At 40.5% G+C, this 24,144-nt stretch overlaps 1 protein-coding gene across 6 annotated transcripts in view; it reads right to left on the bottom strand.

Moving 5' to 3' along the window:
- Positions 1-21,550, bottom strand: part of LOC119728313 (transcription factor RFX3-like) — a 30,784-nt gene extending 9,234 nt beyond the window's left edge. Inside the window, exons 1-8 of one of the 6 annotated variants that reach the window (XM_038200506.1) lie at positions 21,242-21,550; positions 11,168-11,333; positions 9,877-9,988; positions 5,675-5,984; positions 3,939-4,120; positions 3,298-3,417; positions 1,589-1,835; positions 355-449 (exon numbers count right to left, since the gene is read on the bottom strand). In XM_038200506.1, coding sequence (XP_038056434.1) covers positions 355-449; positions 1,589-1,835; positions 3,298-3,417; positions 3,939-4,120; positions 5,675-5,984; positions 9,877-9,988; positions 11,168-11,294 — 1,193 coding nt within the window. In that variant the 5' untranslated portion in view covers positions 11,295-11,333; positions 21,242-21,550. The other 5 variants (XM_038200507.1, XM_038200502.1, XM_038200504.1 and 2 more) reach the window with 5 other exon arrangements.
- Between the last annotated feature and the right edge of the window lie 2,594 nt (positions 21,551-24,144).

The raw sequence follows: 24,144 nt of genomic DNA, 5'->3' as shown, positions 1-24,144 counted from the left end.
GTGGGTAGAATTAAGTGTATTCACAGGAAAGTGAGCTTTTAAACCTTTTTGCTTGTGAATTTTGGAGTCAAATTACAGTATCAACCCTGCAAAATTAAGTTACCATTTCATCCATACATCCTAATTTTACAAGGCATTTAAAGAGTTATCTTGGTAAAGGATCTCATTATGAACCTTTCCTATCCACAATATTCACAAAATGTTATCAATGATGATTAAGACCCTGACTTTTTTGCAAGAGAATTATATGACACTATGTGCAATCTGCAATTACATAAAAGCAAGAAATGTTTTGATGTAGGAAGAACTTATATCTCTGGTTCATCATTAAATAAAAACAAAATTGAGATATACTTTTGCTGTGCGTCGGCGGGTGGATTCCTCCAAAACGTCTGCCACAAGGCTTCAATAAGAGCAAACTGGAGATTAACGACCACATCAAGAATGGCCTGCCAAGGAAACAATACAAATGCTTATCAGGTATCACGAGGGGCTTGTGAACTTGAATAAAGGCCAATAATCAGAGCATTCCCACAGATTAATAGACCGACCCTTTAATGACGACCGTGATTAAAGGGACACTACGTCCTGGAATATGCCCAATTCGGCCACAAAACGCGCTTTGAGTGAAATGATGTTCATTGGAAAGAACATTTAAAAGTAGGAAATAAACATTCACACAACTATCCTTTAGAAACTGGGCCTTTTGTGTTATTCTTGTGTTCTTCGTGCGAGAACGAATTTCAGGGTCCACTTTTGCGATCCCCCAAAAATCGGGCTGTTCATGCTAGTTGTGATTCCATCTGTTAAGTGTTCGACTTTTGCGGACGTGTAAGAAACCACATTTGTGCATTGGTGCTGTGTGTAATTATGTGACACACACAATTTTTATCGTACTTTGACTGGAAAAACGTATGCGTACTCCTTCGTGTCCGATGTAAACGACCAGGTTTTTTTCCGTCTTTTCTCAGGAACGGTAAAACATTAGGTTGGTTTCCTTTCAACCAAATGTTTGAAATAGGATTAGTAAACAATCCAAAATATGAAATTTTCAGGGATTTCACGACTTAGTGCCCCTTTCATGCCTGCACAAAATCTGTCATGTTGCACATGTGTATGACAGTGCGGCTAGTGGCTTTGATCTGGTACACAGTACCCTGTGGAGACGTGCAAAATAGGGAACAAAAGATTGTTTACGTCTCCACATAGCAATTTTTCTATAGGTGAATACGTCTCCACAAGGTTATCACGAAATAGATATATGGATTTTACTCAAAAGCTAGGAATTTCCAAGGTGTGTTGATCAGTCGCAAATTGAAGTATTTTATGTAAGGGATATTAAGTCCGAATTTCAGCCCAGGAAATTAATTCTGGTTGAAATAGGAGCACTTTGAAAGGACACTTTCAAACTCGAAAAACTTTAGTACACGAGAATGCAGAAATGACTCCACAGGATACAAATTTCAGTATCTGTGGCGGTGTATGTGTTGCTTCTCATGGGTGCAGTGGTTGGGGCTCAATGGATCGGTCGGTTCCAAAACAAAAAGAAGTTCTCTTCATTAACAGCTCCAAGCAACTAGATTTTTACCTCACAGTGCTCTCTGTAGAGCGCCTGGAAGGCTTTTACGTCATCATGCGTCACTCCTTCTGGAAGAGGCGTAGAACCAAACTTAAGCTCCCCGAAATCAGGCAGCGCCATGGAGGCATCACCCAGGAACTGCTGGTGCTGCTGGGTCTGGGTCTGTACGGGGTCCTGGGCGGCCCCGCCACTTCCACTTATTGCCCCTCCGCCCTCTGTGCCATCGGGCTTGCCGCCTAAAGGAGACGGCTTGAATCTGAAAGGAAAGGAAAACAAGAACTCAAAGAATAATGTAATGGTACATACAGAACCTATTTTTTACTCCAAGGAGTGAAAGGATTGCTGCTTTAACCATCCTATGCAAACATACATTCTCTGCCAAGTAGTCCTTTCAGTCAACATCAAACAAGTGACTGTTTTCAACAGTTAAGAATTCCCAGCCAACATAAAGCAGGATTGACTGGCTGGGACTGTGTAAGTAACTTAATACAGCTTTGCTTTGACTCAGGGTGAGTGATAAAACAGTTGTGACACAAGTTGCCTGCTTTGTCTGTTGACCCGGTTTGACTAGTCACAGTGCTTGCTTGACATGTGATCTGACTGCTGGTGACTAGCCTTTGTTAAAAGTATAGCAGGGGAAGTGCAAGTGAATTTCGACTGTCTGTGACTGTTTAAATACCAGGAGGGGTGAGCACAATATGGTAATTTCAAAAATAATACCGGGCAATGTTTGCACCATTACATTTTTTCAGTGGTGGATATGAATTCTACAGCCATTCAATCTGATATTGTCAAGATAACAAAAAGTATCCCTCGGCTATACACATACTCTGGAACTCTAACAATATCTAATATTCCCAGAGATTTTCCCATTGAAATGCTCCGTACATAGCAAATAAGGAAATAAATATGTGCTTGGCCGGCGAGGGTCATAACCGCGCCCAGGGCCCAAGCCAGTTTTAAACGTTCTTGTTTAAAACTGGCTAAGCACATATTTATTCCCATTCATAAATACCTTTCAGTCAAAAAGTCACAAGAAGTCACAAATACACACATTTCCAACGATTTGTTCAACAAGTTACTTCAGGTTTTGTGAAATACCCCTCTATTATGGAAAATTGGCACGTAGACAGTGCGTACTGTTGCGCAACATGCTAGAATTGTGTTTAAAACCAGGCGGTGCTTTATCAGCGGTTTAAAACCACCCACATGATGGGCTCATGACCAATGGGACGAATGGGTATACTATTTATCAATCAGAATTAACAATGACTGCATGCATAAACATGTATGCATAAATGAATAAACATCCACCTACATGGCTAACCTACTCTCGCTCTATGAGATTCATAACTGCACAGTTAAGTGTATTTCACTTAATTCAAAGGTGTGCACCAACAATGTTAACAGGGCATCCATGTTGCTATCGCTGTAAATCAGACAATGGATGTTTACAGCCGATTCATACTTCATGTGAATGTAAACAGAATTTAACTTTGAAATGATATCCAACAACAATGTGTTGAAATGCACTGCGATTAACTATTGTGAATTTGCCACTCGGGTACTTGGTGGTGTCATGTTTGCACACAACCAATGCATTTACACAGAGCAGCATAAGAGAGGACATTTTAACCACCATGAACAGCAGGGTACCTAGGGGCTGGATTTACATGCCCCCCTAACTGGACTCTTCTAAGGCAGAAATTATCACCAACCTCTTGGCGGAGTTGATTGGCTGTTGTCTCATGGCCGTGTGGCCACTCTCTTCTTGGTACTGATTGAGTGGTGAGGAGCTTTTGATGCGGATGCCATAGTAGTGATATTTGGAGTTCCCTCTGTTTATTGAAGTACAAAAGTAATAGTGAACCTTTAGACTATAGAAGCATAGGTCACACAAATATCATTATTCTGAAATCATCGAACTTTGACCTCACAGTAACCCCAAACTTTAAGGTCAAGCAACTTCACGCTCTTGACAAAAATGTTTCCCTGAGATCTTGGCTACCAGATTAGAAAATATAAACATAAAAATAATTTTGACTATTAGCAAGGCATGCAAAATGATACAAGCAGTCACCGAGGTTAACCCTTGAGGTACCCTATAAAACCAAGGTAAATCTCCACCTGGTTAATTTTGCATTCTCCCCTTACTTAAAAATGAACTTTAAGCGTTTCTCAAAACTTCACTTGTAATTTGACATATCTTGGGATCAGGGTCAATGTTTGTTTAAATTTCAGGTTTATCCAATGTACTTTTTTCAATAATATAGCAACTGACGAAGACACACACATAGATACATGAGTAAGACATCAAAATGGGATCTGCCATTTTCTTTTTCAATCGTCTAGACCTTACCTGGTTCCCAGTCTCCTGGTTCGAAGCCCGAGGAACACCGACCGTATTAGCTTGCCAAAGGAAGCTGCATTGACCGGGTCAATTTTGTGTTCCTGACAATGTCGCATGTAGTGATTGAAGAGAGTGCTTCTGGGCAAGCTGACACCCTCTGCGCACTCGTAGTTGTCCAACAGCCACTGGACCTGCAAGCAAAATTTAAGCCACTCATTATTGTTTTATTTCACTAGAACATTCTTCGGGATTCCCATGAAAATCTCGAAATGAAATTCCATGACTTTTCCAGGACAAAAGTAGGGCTTTCCATAAACCAATTCCATGGCATCTTAGGAGTCTATTGCTCTGGAGGCATGGGACGCCACTCCCTTTCAGCTGTCCAGTTTGACACAAGACCACCGAGCACCACATACGCATCACAATGGTGCATTGACCAAGCAACAAGTACAGAGCATACATGCATAAATAGGAAGTAAAGTTAACTGGACCGAAAATTGGAAGACTGGCATAGCCAAATTAACGTATCATCACATATGAGTTGTGCAGGATTCCACAACTTTTCCATGACTTTTTTCTTGGAATTTCAACTTTTCATGACTCCTTGTAAAATGTCCATGATTCCAGGATATTTCCATGACTGTGGGAACCCTGTGTCTTCTTAAACGTTCTGATGAAATGCTCTTCCATGTACTACGAATACAACTAGAAGGTTTTCATTGTAGAGAAACATGAGGACTTTTGCAGTAGCATCATTTGTCTCCCTTGTGCCTCTCTCAAGACGAACAGAGCACACTGTTTGAAAGTTTGAGCGAACATATTCTCAAAACCACACACAGCTCAACGTAAATGAAGTATGGTGGAGTGGCTAAATGGCATCATCAAATGCCAGATGTGACTTATAAAGGACTCTCAGTCCTATGCGAAGAGTGAAAGATGGCTGGATTAGTTTGACCAGTTGGTGCCTGTACTGCCCCAAAGCGCCCTGCCTGCTACTACCTCATACCGCCCCAAACCGCCTCAGCACTCTATGGCTCATTGCTTCATCAAGGAGTAAGTAGTTTAGTAAGGGAATAAATGTGTGCTCGGGAGGTTTTAATCACTCTGTTTAAGACCGCTTGGATTCTGGGTGCTGATAATTACCCGAGCCGAAGGCGAGGGTAACTATTAGCACCCAGACCCCAAGCAGTGTTAAACAGAGTGATTGAAACCGACCAAGTACATATTTTTTTGGTTTAAGACCAGCTAGCCATGTCTTTATCATTCGTTTAAGACCAGCCACGTGACGGGCTCTCGACCAATAGGATTGGGTAAACTGTCTTAGGTATTTATAAATACAATGTAATACATGTGCTAATGGATTAAAGTCTATTAATCTCACGCAGGCCCCACTCTCTGGAACAGTCTACCCCTCTCTATCCGTCAAGCTCCCTCTTCGATCTCCTTCAAACAAGAACTCAAAACCTACCTGTTCACATCCTAATCTCCTCTTCGGCCTGCACCTTGCAATTCATATGTCTTGAACCTAGCATTTATAATTTGTAGTTTTGTCATTTATAATTGTTGTCATTTAAGTTTTGTAGTTTGTGCTTACTCTTTGTATAGCGCCATGAGCGTCACCTAGTGATGGACCTGTTTGCGCTTAATAAGATGCCACTATTATTATTATTATTATTATTAAAAAGGGAATAAATAATGTGCTTGGCCGGTTTTAAAAAAGTATGTTCAAAACCGAATAGCTTAACTGTTCTTACTGTTGCAGGTGATGCACGAGTGGTGTGCGTGAGAGGGTGCCCATTACCGTCCATGGTGTGACCCTGTAACAAGTACGTGTTCCCCTGCTGGGTGATGAGTTGCGGCCCTCCGAGCAAGCCCCCTCCGATGAGGTTCCCTCCAACGATGGCTCCACCCACGGACATGTTGGAGCCACCCAGGGTCTGGATGCTTCCAAGGGCCCCCGAGGTGAGTGCCTGCCCCGAGGAGTAGTACGTGGCCCCGCCGGCCGGAGTGGCCTGCGTGTACATCGTCGTGGCCTCACTGTAAGGATAGTTTGCCCTATGGTCAGCAAGATTTGTTTCATCATGAAACAGAGAGGAAAAGGGAAAGAGAACAAAAGAGGAAAACAAAAACCAAAACGATCCCCCAGGACGGAGACAGGACCAGAAGGAAACGGTCAGGGAGAACGAGAAGTAGAAGGGGGGGAGAGAATCATTGCATGGGGTTAGTACGGTTAAGCCACATGGCTGTTGGTGCTAAACTATAAGGGTGCGTGGGATATAGGTCGTGTGGGGTCATGGGTCGTGTGTGGGGCAGACATTGGGGGTGCGTGAGTTAGTTTATGTGCAGGAATGGCATACCTGCTGTGCTATGGTGTGCTCAAATACAGTACATAGGGGTTGCGCTCTTTACAAAGGCAGGTGAATGGACACATATTAACCATCACAGAACTTAACCCATCAAACCCCAACGGCATGTTTTGTTGGAATCTGTCAGGATGGGAGCAGTGCCCCTAAACTGACAGTCTTTTACATTGGGTTGGCACACCTCCAGAATCAAAATCAGAAATATGCGTGTGCAGTTTCCCATATGGTGTTGGAATTTGCCAGGATGGGTATGGTTCCCAGTAAATCATGCTAGGGAATTATGGGTAAGGCCTTTAATTTTGTGCAAAATTTTTTTTTTCAATGCAACTACTTTGAAATATTAAGCATTAAGATTAACATGTTTAAGTTTCCACTAAATTGCTTATTCCTTCTACACAGAATCAAAACTTGAATAAAACTTTACCAAAGTAAATTTACCATATTTTAATTGGAACCCTGCATTGCAAGGTACGATGCACATTCTAGGGTTGGGTTTAAATACCAGAAAGTCTGCAGATAAGGAAACACCTTAGATTCTTTAGTTTGAAAAGTTGGACAAAGAAATTGACTGGAGCAGATTCTGAACCTGCGACCTCCGGATTACCGTTCCGGTGCTCTACCAACTAAGCTATCCAGCCCTATGTTGGTAGTTCTCCTAATTTGTCAATATCTTTGTTCAACCATTAATTCTTGTTTAACGCTGTTCCACAGTTCAGAGAGATGCTTCCTACAATGGCAGATGTTCCTTTGTCTCATAGAGGAACCCTCTGCAGTAACACATGTTACATCCAAATCGGTATATCAAAAACTATAACACACACACGTCCTTAAGTTAGATAACGGCACTCAAACCATGTTAAGAGACATTACGCACACAATATTAAGTGTGAGCCAAAGCGTATGAGCTCATTATCTGAGGGATGGCACAGAATCATAGGGATGACAAGAGGCATGAAGATGTTTGGTTAGCAAAGAGCCTGGTTATTGGGAACCAAAAAAAATATATGCAATGGACTCCGTGCACAAGTACCCCCTCAACGGTTACAAAAGGAGAGTTGGGGGAGACCACTGGGAGGGACATTTGAATGCATGGTTTGTGCACATTCAGGATTTACTTTAGTCGTGCGTACTTGGCGCAGCACTTGTGCAAACCAGAGTGCGCACCCTTTGTGTCCCTCCTATTGGAGCTCTCAAAAGTGGTCACCAAGCACCATCTACATGTGCGGTTCGTACACGGAGTCCATACTAATCTACCATGAGGGGAAAAAAACTACCATGAGGGGGAAAAAACAAGTACCTCATGCTATGGTTATGACATGCGGGCCAGACAAGAAACTAAGAATTGTGGGGACAAATGTCATGCACCACGTTATAATGTGAACATGTAGGCTTGGCTGACTCCAATTTTTTGGTAATTAGTTTCGATTCCATCTAGATTCTGTTGAGTATTAAGAATAAGATTCCCTTCAAAGTGGGAAAGAACAAAGAAATTGACTGGAGTGGGGTTTGAACCTGTGACCTCCGTATTACCGTTCAGTGCTCTACCAACTGAGCTAGCCAGCCCTATGTTGGTGGCTACCTAAGTGGTCAATTTATTTGTTCAAGGGGGCTAGTCAGAAGCCTTATAGCTGTATATGCCATGCAGCCAGGGATCACACCCAAAGTCGAGATGCTGACCTGGGAAATAGCAAATGGCGATCACTTGAAAGGATACACGCCCCTCGAACAAAGATATTGACCAATGGACCGATCCAGTAAGCTCCGCCCAGTGCGCACGTGGGCAAATTAACACGTGCTCCTCTCCAATGCCACGCTGCATTTTCCTTCCGCGCGCATCATACGCGCGTGCACGCATGTCGGACCTTAGTGCATGCACGTCGGACATAAATCACGGCTGTGATTGGTCAGAACACCATGGGGCGGTGCTTACTGGATCGGTCCATTGGGGAACCGCCAACGTAGGGCTGGAAAGCTTAGTTGGTAGAGCACTGGAACGGTAACTCTTGGGTCGCATGTTCAAACCCTCTCCAGTCCATTTCTTTGTTCAACTTTTCGAAAACAATTTATTTTGAAGACAGTTTGCTCATGTCCCACATGCTAATGTAAAAGCTCTATTGAATCTGATTCTTCCTTGCCTGGTCGTTGAAGCCTAATAACTTGGACATCACAACAACCAATTGGAGTTATAAGTGGGGGAAAAAAGCTAATTGAAAATCTGATGCAATAGCTTTCTCTTGCTCATGCTTAAGTTTCTTTCAAACCCTTTTTTTTTCTTTCGGTGAAAATCCTTTCCTGACGTGCCGTTTTAGAACTGAGTAAAGCTCTGACAAGAATGAACTTGAGCAGTCACTACATATATACAGGATCATTTGCTTTTCATGTATTTTGTTCGTTTCCAATAATTACACCACTCAAAATCCAAACAAGAATGTTCAAACCTAACCTGACGAAGTTTCTCAGTGGATATTACACTTGAGAAAACAGTGAAAAACCATGCATCGGTACAACTTTTTGATCATGAAACACAACTTTGTCAATAAAACCCCTTTATTCCAAAAATCTGTCAAATCACCGGTCATTGGAAATCACCAACATTTCTTGATTTAAATGACAACAAGCAAGACGGAATCATTTCATGGGGTGATTAGTACCCGTACCAGTACAATCTTTAATCCAAGTAAGCTTTTTGATAATAATTTGGTAGTTTACTTTTTAAGATAACTGCAAATGATCCTGTATATATGTCTCTAAATCGTGAAAAGTTGGCTGCACTATGAATTAAGAAAACCAATGAAATGAAATAAAATGAAATCCACAGTGGAAGACATGACACCACAAGCGTTGTGTAATATGTAACGCACAGCAAGGCCCCTTAACACCAACACTAAATACTGCACCGCAAACCACAAAGGCTGGCTGATTAGTTAATTTGTCATTTATCAAACAGATTTCAGTTTTGGCTTTTTTAATTGGAGTGTTTTTTGTATCTGTCTTGAGGTTAGTTAATACTTAACACGAATGCGAATGCAAAGCGAATCTGACATCAGGAAACATTCACAGCAAAATTCGCTGAAATTGAATGTGTTCAACTTTTTGCGAATTCGCAGCATGAAAACTATACGTGATGTCTCAAATTCGAGTTCACATTCGCTTTCGCGCAGAGTCTGAACCGGCCATAAAACAGGGAACTCTGAAATGTACTGATGCAGTTCCTGAAGTGGATTTTGTTACATGGAATATTGCATTTACTCAACTCTGAGCAATACTCCATGTAAGTATATCTGTGACTCAGTGAAACCTGCAGACCCCACAACTTGCTCGTTTTAGGATCTTGTCAATGGTTTTCCTGTTTTGTTTTTTCATCTCGCCCTACAATTTGAGTAAAACTGAACTTCTACCAATGCGACACGTGAACACACACCAACCAGGCCAGCACAAAGGAAAGGGGTCGAGGGGGAGGGAGAGAGGGTAGGAGGGGGGTTAAGGTGGGTGTTATTGGGCCAGCATGCAGGATGATTTGATAATGAGCTCACATAGCGCCGTTAGCATAGATGGAACTTGTGTGATCGCCCCCGTCTACGTACTGCACGTGTCCTTGGTAGACCCCTTGCTGGGAGGCCTGGCTGACGGGGATGGTCTGCAGGGTCACTGTGGTGCCAGCGGAGGGGACATCCTTGACTGGCTCAGTAACTGGGGCTGTCATTGGTTGCAAAAGAAAACCGATAAAAATTAATCATTCACTTTGAAATTCATCAAATAAACAAGACTAGGCAACAGATCAGGTTCACTTTTTTGGGGGAGTAAGATGTAGACCTGTGCTTCACCACATGTATGTGACTTCAGACTTGCGTTCCTTCGTCAAAGACCTTGACGTATCAACAGCGGAAGATTGAAGAGCTCAGTTAGTAGACCATCAGTTCAGTGTTCCAAAGATAGTAGGTTCAAAACTCACTGGTGTCAATTTAGTTTAACCATGCCATGCTGTACAACCCTCTGCTGTTGATCTCCTTCAGTCCAGTGGGACAAACTCAGCAGAGCTAGGGTTTGAAAGTTGCTGAAAGCCCCGAACCAATGATAGGGTCTATGGTGAGTACATATTTGCCAAAATGCTCCCATGAAAATAGCAATTTCTTTTGTTCTCCATACATTTTTTTATAGGTAAAAACCTTTCAGTAAAAACCTCTGGAATTCCAGATTTCACAAGGGATTCTTTATAAAAATCCTGAAATCAGGACAAACCATGACAAATCTCAACCCTCCAAAATTCAGACACTCTTTTGTTTTATAAGCAAATGTTTTTTAAATCTCAAATTAAACAGATTGTTTATGTGAATAAGAAAAAAATAGCTGACAATTCAAAAATATAGGGCCTATGATCTGAGGTAGGTATATGATGTGAGGTAGTGGATTTTTCTATTCGAGTACTCGCAAAGAAATTACTAGCGAGTAAACAAGTACTCGCTCATAGTTAAGCGAATTCCCATAAAAGCAGAACAATTACATATTTTGTATGTTAGTATGACGTGAAGTAACTAACTAGCAAATAGCTTGCAAGTCACACCACATTCTTCAGCACTGAGATATCCTTACTGTGCAACATTTTGGGTCATTCACGGGAACCCTAAACCCTAAATTGCTACTCGCGAGTACCTGTTTCTACTCGCACCAGGACGAGTACTAAAGTAGATGAAAACCACAGGTAGAACCAGAAGCATAAACTACTCGCAAGTAATCGAGTAATCGAGTTACTCGCCCAGCGGTAATGTGAGGTAAATATTTTCCCTGCAAGAGAAACAGGGAAAGACAAAACTGAAACGCAAGGGGTTTCGGTTTTAGGGGAGAAATGACCGTGCGTCCTTCTTGTGGGGTACTTACCTGCGACTTGTACAAACTGCTGGGCCTGTATGGTCTGCGTGCTGGGCTGATGCTGAGCCTGGTGTGTCGTGATGATCGTCGGCGCTGAGATCTGTTGCTGCTGAGTAGTCGCACTGATTGATTGCATCTTGAACGACTGTGATGCCTCTCAATATAAATCCAATGCCTGCAGGAGTACAGGATGGCATAATGCATTGAATGAGGTTTTTCGTCCTTAGATACAGAGAACTCTCACATTACTTGGAGTACAATGTAAATTCACACTAACCCTCCTCAATCCTCCAAAATCATACAAGCAGTGTTTTTTGGTGGATTTTGAAGGATTTGTCAGTTGATTGTCAAGGATGCGGTTTGTCAATGTCTTCACCCGAACCCCCTTTTTGCTGCATGTAGAAACCATCCTCCACCCAACAATTTTGCACTGATGTTGAAATGAAGGACACCCAGCACCTCAAACCTTCAAAATCCTCCTCTTCTTCAAACACCATTCATCCTCAATCCTCCAAAATCCTCATGCTTCTCAAACACCATTCATCCTCAATCCTCCAAAATCCCTCAAAACTGCCAGGAGTAGTTTGGAGGATTGAGGTGGGTTAGGGTTAAGCTGTACCCTGCATTGTTTATGTTCAGCACTGCATAATTGAGGCCTACGTTATACTGGACATCATCCGCACTGCTTCTGGATATCATCCACACTGCCCCAATCTACATGTAATACAGTGATTGTTGGATGATTTTGAAGGATTGAGGCAGTGGTCACCCCTCCAATGAACAAATGGGGGGGGGGGGAATGGATACAGCCTTTATCCTTCAAAATTATCCATTATTTCTTGAAGGATTAACCCTAACCGCCCTGAATCCTTCAAAATCCTCTTTGCCAAAGTGGAAGAATTTGGAGGATTGAGATTACATGGCAAAAGTGCATCAGTGATTTCGTAGGATGCACTTTGTCAAGGTCTTGGGCCGGACCTTGGGTTGTTTTTGCTCAGCCATGCATAAATATAGGCCTGGATTATGCTTAAAATCCTCCGTATTGCTCCAGGATGTCACTGGCCAAGCCTCAACATATTGACAGTCACTGCTGCAGGATTCAGGCAGTGGTCACCCCTCCACGGACCATATTCAAGAAATAATTGAGGAATTGGCAGGATTGAGGCTATATAATATTTTCCCATGAGACCAATTGTAGGATTTTGCAGGATTGAGAATGAATCCTAGAAAAAAATGACCTAGGCAATTAGGGTTAATTTAAATTTAATCACTTTTATTCAAATTACATTTTAAAACTGCACATTAAAAATGCCCCTCCCACCAATTTTTAAAATTTTATACATTCCACATGGATGGAATTTGCCCACAAATTGAATATGTCATTCTATTTGATATTGAGGAGTGATGTAGTACCGAGATGAAGGTAGGGGTATCAAGGGGCGGGGGATGGGGGGGGGGGGGGTTCTGTTCTTTCACATCTTCTTATGAAAGCTGTACTAAAAAGAGTGACAATTCATTTATATTAATTTGTAAGAAAAAAAACACAGTACTTTACAACTATCTCAATCTAAATCAACACCACTGCTCTAAAAAAAACACCCAAGAGTAACGAATCCCAAATCCTCAAATTTTCATCTGGTAACACATTGATAGTGATTAATTATTCATAAGGTTTGCACTGCAGAAGGTTGCCCAAGGTCAGCCAAGGTCACCGGTCTTGTCAGCTGCTTTCCAGCTGTCGCCCATAGCAGCAGTGAAAAAGTTTGTTGTTAGCAACGACTGGAACGCCTGACTGGGACAGTGTCTGTATATTTGTTGTGTTGACATGAGGCTAGCAAAAATGCAAATTTCTATGCAGGTTTGCATTGCCTTTGTTGCATTGTCAAAATAAAATTCTATACTGTGATATGTCACGTATTCGTTGTAATTGGATATCAATTCATTTTGATCCTCATGGGAATATTTTTCCTGCTCCATGTGGGGTAACTCGTATCAAAGCGTAAATTTCTACTTCAAATGAATTGTGACAAAAATGTATTCAGTACGTGTTTGGACTAGCGAGGTCATACAGTACATTCAGTTTTGTTTTTCTGATTTACATTTTCTGTAATTTTTTTCTATTTTTATTTAAACCGAAACTGATTTTCAAAAAAAAGACTCAACCATGCTATTTCGCACCACTACCGTAACTCTATCCCCATGTGGTGTGAAATTTCATGGCCGAGTCTTTTTTCAAAATCAGTTTCGGTTTAAATAAAAATAGAAAAAAATTGCCAGGATGGCAAAAGCACCTGTTAACACACAAAGCAAATTTGGATCTTATTTGGCATTGGCTTGCACAAGGGATATTTTAAATTTTTTAAAAAGTCTGAAAATTTGAAGGTTTGAAAGATGCTTTTGTTATGTCTTTCTCTCCGATTTAAAATGTTCAAAGTGAATTCAGAGTAAAGTCTGAAAGAAACGTAATGCCTATAGACCATTATCATGTTGCGGCCATCTTGACTTTTCCCATTCAAATCAACGTAACCAAAGCGAGGCTGGAAGGAAAAATTGTCTGGTTCCGTTTTGCACGAAAACATTATCATTTAGTACTATCATACTATGGTACTGTTAATGGATACAGGCAACACAACTGAAATGTATGTCTTTCTCTCCGATTTAAAGTGATTTCAGAGTAAAGTCTGAAAAATGTAATGCCTATAGACCATTATCATGTTGCAGCCATCTTGATTTTTGCCCATTCAAATCAACGTAACCAAAGCGAGGCTGGAAGGAAAAATAGTCTGGTTCCTTTTTGCACAAAAATATTATCCTTCAGTACTGTTAATGGATACAGGGAACATGACTGAAATGGTGGCAGAATGATAAAGGTCTATTGACTTGAAAATGGTCAGGGATGGGACGGGAGGCAAAATGAACTTTGTGTGGACTTCCCATGGCCACCCAAGGTGTCCCCCTTTCACAAGAATTTGGGGTTAGAGTTATCAGTCACAAAAATGAAGAGGAACACTCAAGGAAATCATCCTCAACACTTCAGGTTGAAAAAGTGTTCACAGTGCGAGTAAAACAAGTTTTTTTTTCTACATAAAACAAAGGAATGTCCACACTAGGTATGTAACATACCGGTAAATATCAGTATCCATGCTGCTATAAACGTGTGTTGGGGGTGTATGTGCATGAATACTAATCCATTGATTACTTTACCAGAACAGTTATTCCTGCGTTGGGCAATTATCAGGTCAGGGAACCAGACTAGCTGACTTTAATTGCACCAGTTCACGGATACGTAACCGATTGCAAACAAAACGTGGACTAAGTAAGTTTGGTAAAATGGGGGCAGTATTTGAAAAGTCGGTTATCGTTGAAATTCTACTTTTCTCGAAAAATGACAGCACTCCAGGTGCCATTGATTTCACAGGATGCTTGAGACTATTATTCACTTACAGTCAAGTAAGGTATTTCAGAATAACTTGGTAGTTTTGTTTTTGGATGTTTGTAAATGTTATATATATTACCTTTAAGATGAAGCTTTTTATATGCTTCTCCTTACTAATATTTTTGATGGGTTTTTTTTTTTAAGGAATATGTGGAGAGTTTTGTTGAATTCAAGACAAATGAAATTAAATAAAATGTTTTCGGACAACACTTTCGGAAAATAACCTCCATTATAATTTTGGGGAACTGTTAGTTAAAACAAACTAGTTAATTTTAGGAGAAAGAACATCCATGAGTTGAATGCGATTAAGACAAACAAATTTAAAAAATTTAATCCAGTCATCTGAAATGCCCCTCTTTTTCTCTGAAGAAATACATGTTATTATGATTTAAAGTCATATTTGCTCCTCTGAACACTAAATAAACAAATGCTTCACACTTTGATAAATCGAGTCGAAAACTAGACGATGAGAAATGTAATTAGTACTCATTCTTCAGTGCACTTCACGTCTCCAATGCACTGGAGTATCATGCCACACTCATCATTCCAAATACTGTTATTAAAACCTGCACTTTTGAACGTCACCACTATCTCTGCCATACATATATCCCCAAATTACACAGACGCCAGACGACAAATTCCTCCATTTCCTTGGTAGCACTCGGCTAAGTACGAGTTGTTCTTACGTGGCTAGATAAATTGCACCATACTTTGCAAACTTCAATAACCAATAGGGGCGAGCATGCTTTATTGGTTGTTGGGGTTGCCTAGAAACAAGGCAAATGCTCTGTGTTTACTATGGTAACAGATTAGGGGGTGAAGTGGAATGACAACATGCTGGGCCGGACCCCGTTGCTATGGGTGGTGTTGTTGGGGAGGAGTAATGGCTAAGAGTGATGGTAAAGACAAAGCACCAAGGCTGATAGCAGCTTGCTGTTTGGAGCGAATGTGTTCCATGGGCAAATATCGGAAGCAAACATGGCCAAAAATCGCACCAAACTGCAAACTCCCGCGTAGTGAATTATCAATTTACAAAGCACACAATGCACATGCAGTTTTTGGGACTATCACCGCACAGTTCCCTAGCAACAGAAAACAGTCCTCTCCATCCGAAATGGTCAAACTGTACTTTCATTTAACTAAACCAAATTTTAAGGTAGAGTAGATCATTTGCAGCTATCCGAAAAGTAACTGACCAAGTTATTGTTGAAAAGCTTACTTGGTTTAAAGATAGTAATGGCACTAAACTCCTTTGAAACTATTCGTTCTGGCACGCTGTCGTTTTGAAGAAAAAAAAACAGTAAAAGAAGGCCATTTCCAAAGATGCATCAAGTGACACATTTTTTAGAATTTCAGTTAGTGGTTGGTTTGTAATTCAGTGAATCTGTGAATGGGTGCACGCACGCACTGTGACGCGACGCACGCCCGTGCGCGGTTGCTATTATTTGTCAGTTCAGTGCACATCACGTAGCTGCAATCGGCTGAATGCGAATGCGTCCCGGATGCTGATTTTGGGTGCAATTCAAAACATGACTCGGCAACTTTTGAACTGAAATTGCGATCCTAAAATATTGTTTTCTCGGAATGTACAGTATTCACAGAGCTAAAACTTCATCAGGAATAGTTGCTTAAGCACCCGTTTTTAGAAACAAATGCACAAATGCAACAAATGCACAAATGACAAATGATGTAAGAAGAAAAAAAACCATTATTTTTGTACTGCAGAGATTGTATCAGTTCAAAGGGGAAAGGAGACACAGTATTGGAAGGCACTTAAATTATAAAAGCCTCACATTTTTATTGAAATGTTATGTTGTGGGGGAGGGGAACAATAATCGCTATTAAAATTCATGCAATCGCTTTCCACTACAATTACTTTTATTTTGCATTTCCTGTTCTCTCTAGAGTTTTTTTTTCTAAAGGAAGCACTTCCAAAGAAAATAAATAAATTATAAAATAAATACATGGAATTCTCATTTCAAATACTTTTTATGCCTATTACAAATAAAAGGCAGCACATACTTTTGTACTTGATGAATATTGATAAACACGCAGCAGGAGTAAATGATCAAATGCACACAAGAACTTGCTTTGGGAAAACCCTTGTACAAGTAGAGCAGCCACTTGGATTGGACAAATCTAACATTTTTGGAATTGAAATTACTTACATCAAGGAGTATGTAAGTACTATTTCCAGCAAAAGTGTAATTTACGGGCCCCTCTTGGGAGTTGATGCCAAACTGACCCATCAAAAAGCCTTGGGAGAAGCCTCTATAATACAAAATGTACTACTGTTTCTCCCCAACTATAGCATCTTTCCAACTACAGGGACCATTGCTGTGGTTGGGACATGACACACTAAACTTTAGTACTGAATGGGAGGTTATATTAACCCTAACCGCCCTGAATCCTTCAAAATACTCTTTGCCAAAGTGGAGGCATTTGGAGGATTGAGGTTAGGCCAAAAAAAAAAAAAATTTGGTCTCTGGTCAGACCAAAGTTCCGGAATTGACGCAGCCACGCGGCTTTTTTTTTTTTTTTCTTCTTTTTTTTTTTTCCTTCAAGCTTGGATTGTACAGACAAGGTGGGGTACTATTTTGCTTTTTTGGTGTCCTCATGTACATTGGTGTCCTCCATAATTTGCCTTGGTGCTTTCGATCATTTGCCTTGGTGCAATTTCCCATTCCTTGGTGCTCTTTGGTAAAAAAAATTGAGGAGGTGCGGAAATAGAGGGCGCTGTTGGAGCTACCGCGGAACATTTTGGAAAAAAAAAAAAGATCGACGCGCATGATTAAAATCGACGCGCGCGCTGACCAGAGACCGACTTTTTTTTTTTTGGCCTTACCTGGCAAAAGTACGTTACTGATTTTGTAGGATGCACTTTGTCAAGGTCTTGGGTCAGACATTGCGTTTTTTTTGCTCAGCCATGCATAAATATAGGCCTGGATTATGCTTGAAATCCTCTGCACTGCTCCAGGATGTCACTGGCCAAGCCTCAACATTAATGACAGTCACTGTCGCAGGATTTTGCAGGATTCAGGCAGTGGTCACCCTCCACGGACCATATTCAAGAAACAATGGAGGAATTTGCAGGATTGAGGCTATGCTATTTTTTCCATGAAGCCAGTTGGAGGATTTTGCAGGATTGAGTCTTCACCCTAGCAAAAAGGCCTAGGGAGTTAGGATTAAAAAGGATGTGTTACCACTTGGGTATTGATTTCACAAAAACTAAAAGTGAAATTATGATTCTTATTTCCAGACTGTATGGAATTGGTTGAGATGTAAATATTTGCAGAATCAATACCTGTACACATAATGGCTGAGAATAACATTAACAATGAAACCAGAGCATTCTAAAGCTGGAACATATACATGTATGTAACAACTTATGAATTTTACAAATGCTCATTGCTGAAGTGCAATAAACTCGGAACACCAGTTATTTTATTCAAGTTTAACCTATAAAGAGTTTACACAAGCATTTGATGACCATCTAGTTAAAATGCTTAACCTGACAACAATTCACAAGGAAATGCACTGTTGAACATTTAAAACAAGGGCAGTAAAGTAATATGAGGATATCATGTAGCAATGCAGTCACAAACTACATGAGTTTCCTGCTTTTCACTACCTTGCACTAAACACTGTTCTTTTGAAACAGGAAACGTGGAGATGTCAAACATTAAAAGGAAGTAGCTGGAAAAAAAATGTGTGCAAAATGCGTAACCTCTAGTGGTGGGAGAAATCGGACATTTCAACATCCAGTTATCCCAATTTTTTTAAACCGTATAACGGTTATCCGATTTCACCGGAAGTTCCCATTCAGCTAACAGTCATGCCAACAAACAGTTACGAGTGAGGTACTGCATGCAATGCCCTCCCAATGACTGGCTATAGTTTGCAGGATTCAATGGCCACTGGGCCTTTTACTAAAACACTCAAGAGCTGTGAATGTTGAGAAAAATGGGTGTCAACTCTCTGAAAGTTAAATGGGCAGGCTATTCATTTCATACCCTAAGAAGACCACCAGCAAGTGAATGCAGAACAATCAGAAACTGCTTTCTTTAGCCTGTGTCCCAAAAAAATGGAAGGCTAACAAATTTTGAAGGTTGGTTTTGAATGCGGTTCCCAAAATCGAAACCGAATGGTGGATTTATATTCCGCCACTTACTTAGTAGCCTCACACACACTCTCATAGGCGAAGAAAAGATCAAAATCTTGACATGTATTTCAGAAAGAAAAGGATCCTTTAAAATTAATTTTGGCACCCAGGTTTTGGTCATTTTATACAGAACCTGCACAAAGTAAGTCTTAGGCGAAGTAAAAAAAAAAACATGTTTAGCGTCCCCGCCCGCTTCCTTTTTAGAGGCCGCCTCCTTTTTTTTTTTCTTTTTTTTTTTAAAAAGAAAAAAATTGATAAATTGTAACGATCTCTGACGAAAGAAATCGTATTTTTAGACTTTTATACCGTGTATAAAGCCGTGGAAATAGTCAATGAGTCCAAGTGGCGGCCATTTTGAAAAAGCTGGTAACCATCTTGAAAAATAGCCCGGCCGCGTTGTCTTGAAAAATGTGTCGGGCGGCCATTTGAAAAGAAAAAAAAAAAAAAAAAGGGCCTCCTCCTTCCTTTTTGTCAAAGAGGCAGGACGCTAAACATGTTTGTTTTTTTATTTTGCCTTATGGTTGTGCCATGCATACATTTACATGTACATGTATATCTTAACATACAAAGTAGGTTTTGAGTTGTTTTCTCATATTTTCTGTTCCTGACCATTGATGGGGGGGGGGGGGTAGCCCAGGTTGGACATCTTCATTGCATTCCCACTGACGTCCATCAATTTCTGCCGCCAATGTGAAATTTTTTACATTTTCCCCCCACATTTTTACTTGATGGAGAAAGCTGAAATTTCATTTACATATTCCTTGTGTCCGGAATTACAAAGATGCTCGGTTTAGAAAAAGTAAATATGTCCGTGGGCAACGTGTTTACAGAAAATAAATCGCAGATCCATGCTTTCGTAGTAAACATCCTCAGTACGAACTTGTGTGAAGACTTGAAACGTAAAAAAGTTCACTATGGCAGCAGAAATGGATACCCTGGACTCCCTCGCGTTATACACACAACGGAGGAATCCAACCTGGGCTGGGGGGGGGGGGGGGGGTTGCATGGTACGATAGCAAAATCTTTCCACATCCAATTCTCTTCTTAAAAATCTTATTCCTATGAAAGTATGATAATTATCATAATTCTGATCAAATACAGGCGATCGTGTAGTGTAGGGCCCAGTTCCTTTAAGGGAACAAAATCCACTTTAAAATTATTGGACCTACCAAACTACATGTAGTTGGCGACATTCTCAATAAACAGGTATGTCATAGATAAAGGGCAGGGTTTTGATTTTTTTTAGGGAAATTTGGGGGTAAAATGACTATGACAGCGTGGCGACAACACGCGACCCAAGTATAGATGGCGATCACCGCGTGATGTACCATGAGCACGCACGGCGCGCTGAATCGCAAGGAACAAACCGTGCAGGAAAATCATGATTTCTACCCCAAGAATCCGTTCAAAATTGCAAAAAGGGTGTCATTAGAATTGAAAAAAGTCTGCTTTTGATTGTATCCTCGAATCTCGATTATCTGCGCAGGTAACGCTTGCATACGCGCGCGCATCGTCACACAGAAATTGAAGGTGAGTGCGTAGAAAAAGGACCGTGTAGCTTTAGGGGGTCTGACAATAAAGGCATGAAAGGTGATTTTTGAGCAATAAAAAACATTTTTGACTCTAATTTGATCAAAACAAAACAGGGGCCCTACACTTCATGATCGCCAAAATATTACAAACATAACACCGATGTTATTTCAACATTCTAGAGATAAAGAAATTGTAGTATTATATTTTGGCTTCGACCACGTTAAACGTTAAGTGTCTTTTTTTGCAGTGATGCCATACCGCAGATTCGGAAGTGTGTAGTGAAGTTATGCTGTACATAACATCCTGGGACAGTTTGCGCTACAAACAGAATTTGTGCATCGCAAACTCTCCAACAATGCAACATAATATATCTTCACTGCACATTTCAAGTCTGGTGGCTATCCATACACAACCATACAACAAAGCCAGGTTAACTTAAGCTGAGCATGGGAAGTCATTGTTGACAAAACACACACCCCATCAAACACCGACAATCAACATATTTTTTTCTCGAATTTCACATTTAAAATGCACTACAAATTACACCAAATCCCAATCTGATCATCAAGTCGTAGGCTACTTCACAAAATGAAACAATGTGACCATGCAATGTAATAAAACAATACGAAACAACCATTTAAACTTCAAAGAGAATCCAAGTCATAAACAAGACCCGGCCGAGAATGGACGTTTCGTTACGTACCACTGCTTGCCGGCCCGGCGGCCCGACCCGAACAAACTGCAAATTTGCACACGTTAGAAAACTGCCCGCGCAAAATCGCCATTTTGGAACGCCGCTTGAGAAAAACAAGGCCCAACGTCCCGCAGTATTTCTCCTTCAAACCCGCAAAAATAAGCAAAAGATTCGACCCAAAATGGTATCGGAATGTACAGTTTGTTCGCACAGGCTACAGTCTATCCACACATCAACGAATCAAAAAGGAAAAATTACCTTGTAGTTGGCGGGTTACAGTCGCCAGGACTACGGTGGCTATGGCGTTTATTCTCAAGGCAACAGTTGCTAAACCTCGTCACTGCCCATCAACCGGTAAATCGTCCGCCAATGGCCGCTCCCTCTACCCACAATGAGAATGATTTACCCGTAGAAACAATAATTTCTTTCAATGATATTGATAAGTACGTCGAAAGAAATGTTTTGTACTAAATTTCAATCCTAATTTGCCGAATATTTTCGAAATAATGTACAGCTAATTTGGGAAATAGTGCGTTGCTAAGTGGATGGATATGAGCGTACTGCGGTGCGTAGAGAGAAAAAGATAACCTCAGCCTGCACTGCGCTAGATACGTATGCATATTTACGTGTGTGTGCATATACGTTGCGTGCATACATTATGCATGAACGTTCTTTCACACTATGGATTATCGATTAGATTTTAACGGAAACGTTTTTTCCGTTACATTGATCGGTGCAATGCGGCAGGCGCGGTTTTGGGCAGAATTAGAATCGAATTGATTGGGAATCGTTTTTTAATTATCATTGGGAGACATCATGATTTTTCGAAACTGAATAAAATAATTCGGATCTCATTTTTACAAACGATTAAATTGTCGGTCACCATTTTTAAAGGCATTTCGGATCCGTTGCAATGAAGAGGACCCCTAAATCCCTAAATGAAGTAGGCCTAAACCAACAGTTACTTGGAAGGTGAGCACCCCTTGAAAACGTCTGTCTGGCTAGCCGATGTTGGTAATAGGGCGAGTAAAAAAAAAGCGGACTGCCCAGACCCAAATAATTATATTTCATATTTAAAAACTATGTAGCACCAAAAATAATAATGAATGGAAAGCCAATTTCATAGCAACTTTTAGACAAAAAAAAATTGAAATTGGTCAATCCGTTCAAAGAATATACCAGTTAAAAACAAAGACCATAAAACCTGTCTCGTCCAAAAAATACGATTTCAAGAATCGTCGTCACAATTGTCTTCAAACATTACAAGTGATAAAATCTCAGTTTAAACGTTAACAATGTGCAACAAAGTCCGTTTGATGGCCCGTCTTCTTGAAAAGTGGATTTTATAAATCACATGTTTTTGCTTAGCCAGGTTGTGTACTACAGTTAGTAACAATTCTTGAAACTGTTCTTCTGTGTCAGTATTCTGTGTCATTTTGTTTGTTGTGCCAAACTGTCAAAACACACAATAAATTGCCTTTTTTGGACGAGACATGTTTTAGGGTCATTGCGTTTAAATGGTGATATTCTTTGAACAGATTGAGCAATTTCAGTATTTTTTTTGGGGGGGGGGGGGGAGGTGGGTTCCGCTTTTTTGACTCACCCAGTAACGACGCTCAGAGATGAGCCTAATCATTAGGGATAGTGTTGCACGAAATCGCGTCCGAGTCTGCGTCATCGAAAGTTCGCTTTTTGAGAGAATGATTTGTTTAATGACCAATTTTTTGTTACAAACGAAAAGGTTGGACAATAGGCTTAATATCCGCACTGAGCTAAAATTTAAACAGGTTGGGTTCGGGAACGTTCTTCTTTGGATGCTAGTTGCAAACGAACAAAATGCGCGAAAGGCATAACAGGTAAAAGTTACCCATCGTGTGATTAACAAAAAATAGGTCATTAAACAAATCATTCTCTTAAAAAGCGAACAATATAGGCCCTAGGCCTAATTGCGGGCAATGAACGCACGAGGCAAGGGTGCCATTTTTTTTTTTAAGGAGAAATAGACTCTTCGGTAGAGCAACTTTAAAGTTTTTTTTGACAATTTAGGCATATTTATTTGCATGAACGCGACCTGATGAGATCTAAAGTCAAGTTCATGTGGGCACTTGGTCGATTTTAGAGTCCAATATGGGAACAAAACAATCAATTGACTTAAATTATTTCTTTAACCAAGAAACTACGCTCTGTAGAAAATTAGGGTTTGCATTTTACAAACGAAGTGCACCAATCCGTCCCAAACGTTTTTATCGGCAACTTGGAAAAACGGTTATTAATTAATAAACAAAAGAAATGACAAAATGGAATAATTTTGGATTGGTTAATTCCCCGGCGCCTCGATTCAGTTTCTATACGCGCAGTGCGGATAATTGTTTGCAATAAATTACAGTATTTTTTTCATCTGCAGTGCGTTGCAAATTAAACGCACAAAGAGAAACTGTTGTAGCTATTATCGATTTCGATCCCGAAATATAGATTTTATTTTGTTAATTTCCTTTCTTTCTTCAAGAAATACAAAAGTAGATCTGATACACCGTGCCCTCTGGAGACATGCACACAATAGGGAACAAAAGATTGTATACGTCTCCACAGGGCAATTTCTACAGATGAATACACAAAACACGTCTCCAAAGTTATCACGAAATAGATATATGGACTTTAACTCAAAAACTAGGAATTTCCAAGGTATGTTGATCTGTCGCAAATAGGAGGGGTTTTAGAAAAGGGATATTAAGTCAGAATTTAAGTCAGAATTTCAGCCAATTCTGGTCAAAATAAGAGCCTTTTGAAACTACACTTTCAAACTCGAAAACTGTACTACACGAGAACAAAGAAATGTCTCAAGGATACAAATTCCAGTATTAAAGTTCGCGTTTGAATGACTGCCCACATCAAACGAAAAGCAATCGCCCCATGTCTGGTCATGGATTTACAAAATTCAAAGTACCTGTAACCGTGCGGCGACATATTGACGTCACGCTTTGTTTACCGTTGTCCTCAGCCATTGTCCTCAGCTGTCTCCCATAGGAAAGCGCAGGTGTAAATAAAAGGTGACGTCATTATATCTTAGGTCTATTATCAGAGTTCTTCACGCGATCAGCATCGAAAATGCCTAGGTACCGCCGCTACCGGGACAAGCTTGATCGCAGGGAGCCAGAGGATTG

Source organism: Patiria miniata, unplaced genomic scaffold (genome assembly GCF_015706575.1).
Source record: "Patiria miniata isolate m_02_andy unplaced genomic scaffold, ASM1570657v1 HiC_scaffold_20, whole genome shotgun sequence".
NCBI lineage: Eukaryota > Metazoa > Echinodermata > Asteroidea > Valvatida > Asterinidae > Patiria > Patiria miniata.
The sequence above is the reverse complement of the archived record's forward strand: the minus strand, read 5'-3'. Positions and strand labels throughout refer to the sequence as shown.